Source organism: Mandrillus leucophaeus, unplaced genomic scaffold, assembly GCF_000951045.1.
Source record: "Mandrillus leucophaeus isolate KB7577 unplaced genomic scaffold, Mleu.le_1.0 Scaffold384, whole genome shotgun sequence".
In the NCBI taxonomy this organism is placed as follows: Eukaryota; Metazoa; Chordata; class Mammalia; order Primates; family Cercopithecidae; genus Mandrillus; species Mandrillus leucophaeus.
The window spans coordinates 34,182-48,239 of record NW_012104076.1 but is presented as its reverse complement, the minus strand read 5'-3'; the positions used below and the strand labels follow the sequence as shown (position 1 = coordinate 48,239).

The 14,058-nt window shown below is 35.2% G+C and overlaps 1 protein-coding gene across 9 annotated transcripts in view; it reads left to right on the top strand.

The window, feature by feature from the left end:
- Positions 1 to 14,058, top strand: part of NFIB (nuclear factor I/B) — a 334,278-nt gene that overhangs the window by 293,253 nt on the left and 26,967 nt on the right. For 4 of the 9 annotated variants that reach the window (XM_011990845.1, XM_011990847.1, XM_011990844.1 and 1 more), the window contains exon 8: positions 2,669 to 2,853. In XM_011990845.1, the coding sequence (XP_011846235.1) occupies positions 2,669 to 2,853 (185 nt within the window). Of the gene's footprint in view, positions 1 to 2,668; positions 2,854 to 6,937; positions 7,104 to 10,157; positions 10,241 to 14,058 lie in introns of all 9 variants that reach the window. The other 5 variants (XM_011990843.1, XM_011990842.1, XM_011990848.1 and 2 more) reach the window with 2 other exon arrangements.

Sequence of the window (14,058 nt, the reverse complement as noted above, 5' to 3'; positions counted from 1 at the left end):
TGGTCTTAAACTCCTGACCTCAGGTGATCTGCCCCCCTCGACCTCCCGAAGTGCCGGAATTTTTTTACTTTTTTTTTTTTTTTGAGCCAGGGTCTTACTCTGTCGCCCAGGTTGGAGTGCAGTGGCGTGATCGTGGCTCACTGCAACCTCTGCCTCCCAGGTTCAAGTAATTCCCTTGCCTCGGCCTCCCGAGTAACTGGGATTATAGGCAGTCACCACCACGCTCGGCTAATTTTTGTATATTTTTAGTAGAGACGGGATTTCACCATGTTGGCTAGGCTGATCTCGAACTTCTGACCTCAAGTGATCCACTCCACCCACCTCGACCTCCCACAGTGCTGGGATTACAGCCGTGAGTCACCATGCCTGGCCTGCTTTTCTTATTTTTAAAGGACTAGAATGGCTTTTATGGAAAAGGTAGTCATTTTTACTCTCAGTTTGAAATACGATGTTTTACCCAGTTATATCAGGCCACCTACAGCTCATGCAAGCACCATGTCAGGTTGCCCGTAGATTTGAGTTCAGATTTGATTTCTGCAATTTCAGTTGAAAAGAGATCTCCTCCAGAACTGTTAAGGCCAAATTAATCTCAAAACCTAAAGGACCCAAGATGGAACTATGTTTATATCTTTCCAGGGTTTGTGTACAGGTGTGAGCAAAAATCGTGGTTAAAATGAGCTGAGATTAAGAGCACTTAGACACTAAGTAAAAGATGCCCAGTTTTTGTTAGATGTTTGTATTTCCTTAAATGATACTTTCAAATGGATATATTTCTTAAATAAAGTAATATTTCAGTAAAGAGTTTTGTTTTAAGAAATATACATTTGTTCTCTGAAATGCATACATTTGATGGAGGATGCTGAAACTTCAGTATGTAGGAAGATTACATGGGAACTTATTTAAAACATACATTTTTGTGCCTCACCCCTAGAGGTCCTGATCCCCTAGGTCTGTGTGTAGACCAAGGGGTCTGTATTGTAAGAGCAATACAGACAATTCTCAGAAACAGTGCCCTGGTGGACATTCAGAGAACAAAGTTGCGACTATAAAATTGAATTTATGTTTCTTCTATTATATACATTCTTAATTTCTTGTATTTTCTGAAAAAGTTTTTTTTGGGAGAGGTAAGCAATACATCCCACAAACAGGTCCCCCTACCCACAACCCACATAGTTTGAAAGTTGGAGATAAATCATTCCAGGTGATTTCGCTTTATAGGTTATGGTTAGAATTTATTTTTTTTTCATATTCTTTGTTAAGTTGTCTCATAAAACATTAGATATTTATCATTTATAATTTCCTATCATTTGAATTGGGAAATATTAAATGGAAAGACATTTACTCTTCACTTCTACATATATTTGTTGGTAGTTTTAATTTGTATTTCTATGATTATTTCTCTCAACATTATAGAGATAATGATCACATGATTATACTCTTTCCCTGTCTTTCAAACTTAAGATTTATATTTCAAAAACTGAACAATAAATTATAAGAATACTAATGTTGAAAAGTTATAGTAAAATTGAACATTGTCCACATTGCATGTGTTTTATATAATATTTCCCTTTATAAAAATATTATAAAATATATGATTTATGGGTAGAGTGATATACTTACCTATATGAAAGTTTAAATTTTCAGTGATATGTGTTTTATTCTTGGTTTTACATTAACAATATCTTTTAAACAACATATAGTAAAAGTTAAAGTAGAAAGAAAAATAGTCGCAGAATAGAGCTCTTTTGGTTTTGAAAGAAACATTTTCATTAGGAGAGTTTCCAGCTCTATGTTCCAGTGTTCATAAGCATTTATACTATGACCAGACAATTAAAAATGACATGAGATGATGTTGTATTAGTTATTGTCTTTCCTTCTAAACAACTGCCAGGTAGGATGTATAGGGAAATGATTTATTTGAAATTGAATTTCACTTTTTAAGTTTGGCAGAAAATTTGTGGGTCTTTTGCCCTCTACTTAATGCTGTGATTTGCTCTGGACTTACAAGACAAAGTGTTGTTTGTTTGTTTGTTTGAGACGGAGTCTTATTCTGTCACCAGGTTGGAGTGCAGTGGTGCGATCTCAGCTCCCTGCAATCTCTTGTCTCCTGGATTCAAGTGATTCTCCTGCCTTAAGCTCCCAAGTAGCTGGGATTACAGGCACACACCACCATGCTCAGCTAATTTTTGTATTTTCAGTAGAGATGGGGTTTTGCCATGTTGGTCAGGCTGGTCTCGAACTCCTGACCTCAGGTGATCCACCCGCCTCGGCCACCCAAAGTGCTGTTATTACAGGTGTGAGGTACTGCACCTGGCCTAAAGATTTTATAATCAAAGAATATGTTTTCAATGGGATATAAACGCTCAAAGAAGTGTTTTATCAAGTATTGACGTAACCTATAAAAGAGAAACTTATTTTGTAACCACTTACAGAGCTAGGAAGCAAGATTGTTCCTTTTCTAGAGTAATGTTTTGTCTCTGTGTAGTTAGCAGTACTGGTGTTGAGAATAAAAGTGAAGAAGTAACTTGTTTTAGGAGAGCTTGGTTACATCATGGCGACAAAAATGAATGGTTACCAGTTTTGTAGTTTCACAGCATTCTTTAGGATCAGAATGGACCAATAAGGTAACCAGCTGACGAGTCAATCTTTCCTTTTCTGTCTTCTGCAGTCATCTCAACTCGAACTCCACCTCCACCCTCACCGTTGCCATTTCCAACACAAGCTATCCTTCCTCCAGCCCCATCAAGCTACTTTTCTCATCCAACAATCAGATATCCTCCCCACCTGAATCCTCAGGATACTCTGAAGAACTATGTACCTTCGTATGACCCATCCAGTCCACAAACCAGCCAGGTAAAAATAAGAGAGAAAATAAGATTAGCACCTAAGGGAGATGGGACAGGTCTAATTCTGAGACACAAAGGTTAGTCAGACAGTGTGTCTGGCAGAACGTCAAGCCTTGAAATCCATCTTCAGGAAGTTGCTTGGTGACTCAATAAGTTTTTATTTAAAGGTGGCTGAATGACAGGTAGAAAGTGTGTTGCCCCAAAGGGTAAATTTGTGAAGATGGTTTAATGTTTTTAGATTTTCATTGACTAAAGGGAAAGTTTATGCAGAAAGTACATTGACAGGAAAGCTCTGGGCTGGAGTTCACACCTCTGAAATACCTGATTTGACACAGAGACAATGTGCTTATTTCAGGCAGGAGTAAGGTATGTGCTAAAATAAACACACACAAAAGAACTTACAGTTGTATTTGTAGACCAACTATTAGGTATTAAAATAAGCTTTGGTAATGTAAACATTTTCAGTGTTTGATGACTACTTGAATATTCTTTGTAGAGACATGACTTACATTTAATAATGAGTGACATTACTAGAAGCGTCTTTTTTTTTTTTTGTAAACATTGTGCAGTGGTTTTTGGGATTCATTGTGTAAGTGTAGTGACTCATGAGCATTTCTCACTCCCCTAGACATGCGGTTTCTTCTACCAAGAGGTTACTTCATCGCGATTTGGTATTTAAGCGTTTTCCACAGTCAAGTAGACAGTCTTTGTACCAGACCTGGGGCTATCGATAATTGTAATATCTAAAACGTGTAATGTAATTTTGTTATTATGATCTAGTATTTAGCTTTGCTGCTTTACCTCTAAGACTCCTGTCCATTCCTTATTATACCTTTTAATACTTTGCAGATTTTTCACAAACATTCTATCATTACTACAGTGGAACACTTCCTAAAATGCTAGTAAATAGTGTGTGTCTATCAATTTATAATTAGCAAAGAAAGGTGAGAAAAAAATCCCTTTGGTCTTAATTTGTTAAAATGAAACAAAATGGTCCTTTCTGAACTTTTAATTTAGAATAACAACATATCCAGGACCCTTTGGGTTACTTAAAAAGTTATCATTACTTTTAGTTTGACTAAGACATTAAACTCAATATTGAATTTTGAATTTGAAGTTGAAATTACTATTTGTATTTTAGAAGAAAATGTTAAAATGTTGTAGCACTTTTCATGACTGCAGTACTAAAGACAGCTAAGTAAAAGAGTGGGATTTTAGTATATCGTTTAGAAATAAAATTTGTTGTCAGCGCATGGATTCAGAACTCTCAGTTCCATAGAGCATTTTGCTAGACTCAGCTGGGAACAGTGCACACAAGGTCTGATTTTAATTTGTGTAGAATTTCCATGAATAACAAAGTCTAATTAAGACATCCATTAAAAGTCCTTAACGTTAATTCAGTGTGGAAAATCTTAGAGTTCCATTGGATTTTTTTTTTTAAACTGATGTCTTAATTAGGCACTGTTAGGGGAAAAATTATGCAAATTAAAATCAGGCCCTTAGTGTTACACATTTCTTTAATTATTCAGTGCTTGTTTTACGTATATTTCAATTTCTTTATAAGTTAAGAGGGCATATTAGGTGATAATCTGCCTATATTGTTCTCAGTTTTTCTTCACTTTTCAAGATACATATCACCTTCTAAGAGAAGCATATTACTCTCATCCCAAAAAAAAAACAGCAACAAAAATCTCTCAGGATTTTGTAAAATAGGAACCGTGTGTAAGGTAGAATAATCCTTTCCTAATGCTGTTAGCTTCACCTTCAGACCAGACATCTCTCTTTTCTACCTACAGTATGAAAGTTCCATCTGTTAACAGCCTTAAAAGATAGAAATTTTTAGTGTAGTTTTGTCTATTTGAACCAGTAGAAAACTAAGGAGAAAATAGCCCTCAATTCTTCTGACCCTGAGTTTTAGGAAAGTTGTCTGCATTGGCTTGAGAATTCTTTCTTTGTCACCTTTATTCTTTTCAAATGAGAGAAGTGTCTATTAGTTCATGTTGTTCAGTTCCAGTAGATGAAGTTTGTAGAATGGGCAGGATAGGATAATATATTTGGTGGCAGCATTTCCTTGAAATTATTGTCATTCTGCTTTTGTTCCAGGTAGGTACTTTCAAACTGTTTTGGTGAACACTGTATATAGAAGCATTTTTACCACTGAATGTACCACCAATGATAAAATGAGACCTGTCTTCTTTCTTGAGTAGGATGTTTAAAGCACTTATTTCCAATGTTCAGATAACCAGAAATGGATGGTCTGCTATAGAAACAAACTACTTTTTCCCTTTGAAAGGAAAAATGGGTCTTTATAGTTAACTATAGATTTTTTTTAAGGAACAGTATATTTGCTTTGATTTTTAACTCCAACTCAAAACCAATTAATTTGCATTTCAAAATAGAATTCTTGGTATTTACCGTTTTAGCTCTAGAAATGGAAAAAAATCAGTATTCCTTCACCATTCACCTCTAGTCAGCCGTTGCTTCCCAGTATTCTCCAGCGCTGCACTGATGTTGATTTTTAAGATAAGCAACTGAGATGCCTTTTCCTCCCCACAGCAATTTTGAGATTAATTGCATTACTGCTGCACCAATTATAGTGAGACAGTCATGCTATTCAATGGAATATTTTGAATAAAATTAGTTTAAAGATGTAACTCTCCCATAGGTTTCCATATTGGAAAACTCTGGTCAATTTTCCTGACATCAAGTTAAATACTTAAAATTACCCATGATGAATAGTCAGGATATTCAAGAAGTCCATTTTCTTTATAGAATAAATAATGTGGCCTCTGAGGAGCCTCACCGAAGACTTAGTTCATGTCTCTAAGTCACAATATTTAAGTGTTATTAGCTCTTCATCTTTTTCTCTAAATAAATGTCTACTTGTAATTTATGTGCAGATATTTAGATAAATATTCTGCTTCTTTTTTTTTTTTTTTTTTTTTGCCTTTAACAGTTCAGATTATAAAGACTATATACTTGCTGAGAATAGCCTCCCAGCAAATTGTGATGAACACCATGCAGTGGAGAATTCCAACATGGGTATAATAAAAAAAAATAACATTCTCTGTCTAGAAAAATGTATTCCACTATTTCTTCAAAGAGTGTATCCTTAGGATTTTGTTTCCTACCACGGAAACTATTTTTGTACCCAGGGGCTAAAATTCAGATAATAATATCTTTTCTATCATTGCCCAGGGGATTTTCTCAGTTAATTCCCACAAATGTCAACAATAAATGTTTTGTGTAACTCTCCATGCACCACCATGGATGGAAGAGTAACTCAAATAACAATGCTCATTTGCTTGTCCTCTGCTTCCCCTCAGTACAATTTAATTTACTTTGGAAATCTTTTATTTGTAGGTGTAAGGACAAACCTAGCTCAGCATTTTATATCATTGTATGACCTCTGAAAGTTCAGATGCTTTAAATCTCATTCTGTCTTCTTGTATTAGTAATCATCAAAAGTTGACTGTGGATCCCGGAATCTAAATTGCCTAATGTGTGCATCTGAGCACACCTGTGTGTGAGAGAGCTAGAGTTTTGTATGCAGGAGAATGACTCTTGACTGTAAATGGTGAAGATTCCAGAATTCGACGTGTTTGATCTCCTAGATATTTTTGTGTCCTTTGTTTCAGTGATATCATCATGTAGGTGAAAACTGTGTTCTAAAAGCCAAAACTGACTCATTGTAGAAAATGAAGAGTGGAGAATAAGGAATCACTGGGTTCCAACTCTAGCTAGTTCAGTAAAGAATTCCAGTTTAGCCTTTGAGCTAAGTGTTTAAAACTGCACTTGAGTTTCCTGGCCTACTGCATCGAAGGGATCAAGTCTACTTGGCTCTCAGGGGTGCTGTAAAGAGGAATTAACCTATACCATGACGTGCTTTGAAGATGAAAACCTTTGAAATGCTGCTGCTCCTTATTACTACCAACCATTGACCGGCCTCTCCAACTCCGACTCGAGAGGGCCTGTGTGGCGCCTGTGTGCAGTGTGCTGGATCCACACAGTCGTGTGTGCTGAGTGGACTTGTTGGACAAGATGACTGCCTTTTGGATTGCTTCACCCGGCATTCTGTTTTTGTTTTGTAGCCTAACAGCAGTGGTCAAGTAGTAGGGAAAGTGCCTGGCCATTTCACTCCTGTCTTGGCACCCTCTCCCCATCCCAGTGCAGTGCGACCTGTGACCCTGAGCATGACAGATACTAAACCCATCACTACATCCACTGAAGGTGAGGCAGCTTCACCTACAGCAACCAGTAAGTATATCTGTAGGAAATGAGAAATGTCCATCAAAGGCACCATTGGATATCTGATCCAAGGTGGAAAACACAGCAATTTTTCTAGCTACCCGACCAGATGGAGATTTCTCATTTAAGTGGAGCCAGCAGGCATAGATGTGGCCCTGCTATCACAAGCTCTCTCTTCTCAAATTCCAGTCAGTGAATCATATTTGAAAAGGGAGAAGCTCATTTGTTTAAGTGAACAGCTGTAACAAAAATAATAAGTCATGCCTGCTTGTTCAAGGTATACATTGAAATTGCACTGAGTAACATAACGCAGAATACAAAGTTTTCCTATCACCCAAAGAGAGATTAGATAATTCCTGCTTATTGGAGCATTCCTATAGAAATCAAGCCCCTTCACAAAGCAGATGGATTCAATGCCTCTGTAAGGTAATTGCATGTTTACATCATTGTAGGTTATGTCATTGTTAAAAACAGTCACATAATGTTGGGAACAGATGAGAACATTTCAAAACTTAGTATTAGGCACATGTAAGCTACCTGTACTTTCATTATCTGCAACCTTTTTTTTTTAAACCTTTTGATTATTTCACCTATCATGGTACATCAAATACTGTGCTTTTTAGTGTGGACATAACATTTAAATGTCAGAGATTTAGCCAGTGAACCTTCCTAACACATACCAACAAGCCACATCATTCCTTTGTTTTTTGATGTAAAATACTCAGAAGTATAGAAGAAATTAATTTTGAGGTGGTTTCACCCAACTGTCAGCTTCTTAGTACTGGAGCTGGAATGTGCAAATTGGTGAAGTAGAATGGATAAAGCTATGGAATTGGTGGAATTAGCCTGCACCTCACCAATTGTACAGATATCTTAAATTCAAATATTTTATTTTTCTTTCTTAGAGCAAGAAAATCCCCATGATCTTGAAATTTCCATGTGAATCAGAGACAATCAGAGGCATGCACTACTGGCTCTTTCTCAGCCATTGGAAAGATGCTCTTTTTTTTTTTAATGGTTTCTAAAAGACTACAAAGGAACCCTATAAGAAAAATGGACAATACTTTGTACAGTGAATTCAGCATTTCTTTCTCAAAATTCATGAGTCCTGTAAATTAATAAGTTCCTATAGGCTTGTAATACCCATCAGTAATTCTTAATGCTTAGAACACTTCCCTGAATGCACAGATGGATGCGACCCACTCAGGAAAATCTAAAAATTATTTTGTTCTAAAAGTTTGTTATGTGCGTTACAGTCACCAAAACACTAAGTACTAATTTTAAAAGTGGATGTCTTGACATGTTTGAGCAAGCAATGTCAGCAATTTAAATAAAAGCACATAGAAAACAGATTTTTTTTTAAAGTAGTTGAAAGATTATCACAGGATAAATGATCAAAACCAAGTTCTAGAAACTCTGATGCCTACTCTTATGAAGTTATTAATAGAAGAGATTCAGGAGAGGATCAGACCCAAATGATCACAGCTCACTTATGGGAGGACCCTCAGCCTGTTTGTTAATGAATTGTTTTTATACTTACATACAGGTTGTTCAAAAAGGGATCTGATTTGACTAGTAAAATTACAAAATATTCAAAAGGAATATCTTGGTTGTATAAAGATGGCTGCATCAGTCCATTTTCCACTCCTACATAAAAGAAACATAGTGAGTAGTTTTTCTTTCCTATAAACAAGCTTGTAGCTCCAGCTTCCTAGGCACCACCAGTAATAAAAGGCTGATCATTGAATTGATACAGTAGTATGGTTAAAGAAAACACAGAAGCCAAGGAAAGCTCTTCCTCATAGTTGAAAAGAAAAAGCAGCATAGATTTGGTGCTGTTCTGTAAGGGTGAGGCTCCTCTCCGGCTGTCTGTGAGGTGTGGTGAATTCCAGAGACTTGGAGCTTGAGTAGGGATCACTGGTTGCTGATGACTGCCTTGCATGGCCCCTTATTCAGGAGCAATTAAAATATGAATTGTGAGCATCTTCACTGTTTTTAAAAAGTTGACCTAAAAAAGCTTCCATGGATCAAATTCTGCAGTCCTTTAAGTGAACAAGGCAGAATTAATATATTGGTTTTAGAAAGCCAGCCCATTTAAAATGAAGCCTGGATTCTTCATTAATCTGGTGGTTTTAAACCAAACAGTGTAGCTTTCTTCACAACAATAAAGGTAATATATGGTAATATGGAGCAGTGGGATTGCCTAATTCTGGGATGATACCTTACTCCTTTCCTTGTGAAAAATAACAAAAGTCTTTAGGAGTAGCTCCCTATTCATTTTTTTTTGTGTGTGTGTATGTGAAAAATTTACTCTCTACCAAAAAGCAAAAAGCAATTGTACAAAAAGTACTTGCAAATGAGACTCTAACAATATAAGGAATAGTCACCATATATACTTACTACCTAGTGGCCAACTATTTAAAGGGTGCGTCAGCTTCCTTCCTGGATCAATTACAAGAAATTGATTTTTGTATTTGTGCTAATGGGAAGTATTTTTTTCAAAAACATTCCTATCAGACTGGAGGCCATTTTCACAAGTAAAATACTGAGCTAATTCATTCTACATGATATAGGCTCCTCCTTCATGATAGTAAGATTTGATTTCCTTTTTAGCAAGACCTTTAAGTAAGACATTTTCCATCCCATATCATTAAGCACATCTGCTTAAATTCCATCATTAAAAACTGTCACTTTTTCCTGGTGGACTTTCAGTCTGCTTTACATTTAGAATCATATACCATCATTGATTATTTCGTATTAGACAACTAATATCTGGTGAAAAAGTACAGCAGGACAGTTACTACAGCATGTAAGTGTGAGACACCCACACTGAAGTATGAGATCTGCTTTACTGGATAGATTTTTTAGGGGGAATAAACTAGTTGATTTGAAATCAATTATTATTTCTTTTCTATCACTTGGTATTTACTTAGAAGAGAAATGAAGACACTTTTTTTTTTTTTTGGTTGCAAATCCCACTTCTCTGGGTTTCTTATACATGGACAGGGTGTTCGTTCTGATAGTTCACAATTTTTATCTTTGTTTTTGTTCTTCCTTAATCAGCCTACACAGCCTCAGGCACATCTCAAGCCAATCGATATGTGGGACTAAGCCCAAGAGACCCATCCTTCCTACATCAGCAACAGGTGGGCAAGTTTCACCCAGGTGTGACGGTGTAGCCACGCTTTCGCTTCCGTGCTTCTCCATGTTGCCTCTCAGATCCGGACTCAGAAGGGGGCTCCCGGGGTTTCTGAGACCAAAACTGATCATTTCATTTCCCAGAATTTTTTCTCATTGATCCTTTGTTTCTCACCTCTTTGAGCAGAGTTTCTCAAATTGGCTCATGACCTTTTCCATCTCTGTAGCATATATTGATAACATCCATGAGTAATAGTGTTTCAGCCAAAGTGTATTTTTCTCAGTCTCATTGGCTATTGAGAACTTCCTAGACTATAGCTTTCAAAGACAAAAACTGCAAACTGTTTTAAAAGCCAACTAGAATAGAAGCAGTATATAATTCGAGTTTTTGAGTGATTTCATATTTTCCAGATGTTTTGCTCTTCACATTTGTATTTTAGTCCAAGATGATGAGTTATGAAGCTAAAATCTCAGGCGACACTTCATTGCTATTTTAATAGCTTTAAATTGGTTTACTGATTTCAGATGTGATAAAACACTTTTTTTGGTTCTGCTTTCTTACATCATTTATGTTTCTAGTAGCATTTTAAATTTCACATCTCATTAATGCTGTAAATTTAATGCAAATGAAGTGTTTACCCAAACTGTGAAAATATACAGCCAGGATTAATGGTGACTTATAAACAGATCAACCACAGTCAAAAGCATGGACCATACCAGTGTAGAAATCCCACAGTTCTAGTTACAGGATAACAGAAATAATTCTAAACAGTTCCAAATTTAAATATATTTTATGATGCATATGTTTGCTGCTCTCAAGTTATGATAGCAGAGCAGTTTGAAATTAACAGTATGCAAAATATTACATAGGGGAAAATTAGGCTATAATAAATAATAAAGAGCTGGTGTTAACTAACTTGCTCTATATTTATAAATTGCCTGTGCATATATGAGTTTTTGTATAGGTAGTAAGATACTTTTGCCCACTTCGTTCTAGATCTGTTCACCTCACATACCCTCGTTGTGGCCTACCTCAACTCTGCTTGGTGTAGAGTTCTCAAGTCCTTTCCAGTTGCAGCCCAAGGGGGCAGACTGCATATTAAAGGTCACCACATGCAGAGCTCAGAGAAAATCATAAAGATGATAGCTTATTCAGGATACTTGATGTTTTGCCAGGTTTAAAAAAAGCAAAACAAAATAAACCAAAAGAGTGAGAACTAACTGAAAACATCTGTACACAGTTATGAAAATACCAAATAATAATTAGTGGTTTTGCCAGCTTTTGGCTTTTCAACATAATTCTCTGGAATGTTGCTTTTTTTTTCCACCTCTAAAATTGCTATAATATGAAATGAGTTATAATTACTATAATATGGTTCTATTTGACAAATGTATGTGTCCATTGTATTTTTTAAAAATCATATGCAGGATGTATAGGTTTGGAAACTTGTTCTTTTAAAAATCATTACACATATTCTCAGGAATACTTTTCTCATGGGACTTGCATTATTCTTTATGACACATCTCTAATTTCCAGTTAATTTTTAATTCATAAAACATGCCTCCATTATTTAAACCTTTAACCCAAAATGCTAGTTAGAATACTCTAACCAGTTCCATGTATTTTGAGGCAGCCTTCCTCCTCCACTACCCTAACCTATGGCAGCTTTAATTTTCTTACCCCTTATGATAAATGTTGAAACCTCATGTAATTATGATTACAAAAGTCCGTTAATATAAGAGTTACTTCTCCTTTCACATATCTAAAAATACATCCAGAAAACTTAACAAGCATCATGAAAATATGAATTTTAATGTAGATAGCATTCTGGCACATGATATATTTTAAAAACTATGAGTTCTAGAACTATAAACTATTTTAAAATCAAAGAAGACAGCCACTTATTTAAGTGGACAACATTGAATCAAGACCACTTACAATATGAATACCTTTTGTTCAGTCAACTATGGTTAATACTTATGGAATACATGATATATATTAATCCTTGGAAGCAAAAAAAAACCCATATGTTCTTTATAGCTAAAAATGTTAAATACCATGTAGATAGATAATTTGTCCTCTATATGTAATAAAAGAGTTAGTGCTTTTTAATTGAAGAAGCCCATATATGCTTTATTTTATAATGAACTCCAGCTTTGAGGCATGCAGAAAATACCTATAAATGCATATCTTGCTATAGATGTATAGTAGTAAACTAAGGCTAGAGTCAAAAGCCTATTCATTTTAGCTTTTCAAATTTTAAAAGAATTATAGAAATGAAGTTTTATGTTTACTATCCAGGAATAAAGAGACAGAAATAGTTTAAATGACTTCAGCAAAGATTATTCTTTCCTTCAGTAGAAATGAGATTGATTTACTGTGTCCTTTCATTACTTTGCAAAGATTTAAAAGAGACTACTCTTCTAGAGGCAGTTTCTCAGTGCATTTGGTTTAAAGCACTCAATGATGAATGAAAAGGAAAATCAAGGGGTACATGAAATAAAGGTAATCAATCATGTTATATTAGCTAGAAGAAATTCAAAATTAGAAAGGCAGTGCTTTAGTCTGAGAGGCTTCTTTTAAACATTCCCTATAGCCTTTAATATACATGACCCTTTAAGAATAAATATCGTCACCAGGTACATTCTTCAGTTCATGGTGGCTGCTTTGTAAAGATCTATCCTTTTAGATTATGAAAAGTACTGATGTGTAGTTTTGAATGTTGTTTTTTTCTTAGAAAAGAACTTCAATACAGTCTACATAAATTAGAGTTAATGATAAATTTAAAGTGGTTGTGTAATTTTGACTATTTTATAAATAATCTTTCCACAAGATGATACTACAGTGGAGTTTCCAATATGGTCATTTTCTAATACATAAGCATACTAGCATTATCAAATTAAGATGAAAAGCTTTATAATGTTAAAATGAACCCTGTACTTCACCTGTAAGAGTAATACATTCATATTGTCAAATCTGAATACTAAAAGTATACACTTTTATATCATTTACTTGGTACACAGACAATTGTTATTAGTAATTATACATCTTTCTGCTCCTTTTTATAATAATTATTGCTGATGACATTGGTTGCTAACTGCTTGGGAATACTAGTGTATTCTGACTGGAAGGAAGTTCACCTATCATTGAAAATAGATCTCATTTGAATCTAAAAATAAATTCACATAGTCATGAAGACTATTTCAAAAAGGTTCATGTAAACCAGTTGATAATCTGCCATTAAAAATAATCCTGTCTAATCAGTCATAACAGTCAGCACCATACCAGCTGATCAGTATTTGACTTTAGACTTTTTTCTTTATCTCTTAACACAATCTTGAATCCTTTTCAAGTTTAGAACTAGTCTGTCTTTGGGATTATTGGCTTAGTTATTGCATTTGCTATTGGCATGGGGGAAATCTTAAAATCAGAACTTCAACTGGAGCTTCATTCTTCTTTTCTATTGGAAGATGGTTTTGGTGGCTTGAAGAACTCATGGGTCCTGCTTTGGCAAACTGAACTCATTAGTCTCTGCTGAGAAATGTCTTTTTATGGTTTGGAACATTTTCAGAAATGTGGAACACCTCCCCTCCTGCGACTTAACTTCATAGAAGTTTAGTAAAATGTAGTATATCCTTTTCTCTCTCATACGTTATAATTCATGAACACATTGTGCAAATTCATTATGATAGGAAATGAAGGAACCACATTTCCCAAATTTTATCTCCCTGAGAAAATGGGAGCTATCAATCAGAGTGTTGGATGTTGCTTAGAAAATATAGAAATTATTTTATAATTCAGTCTAACAATTTTAGCATGGATGAA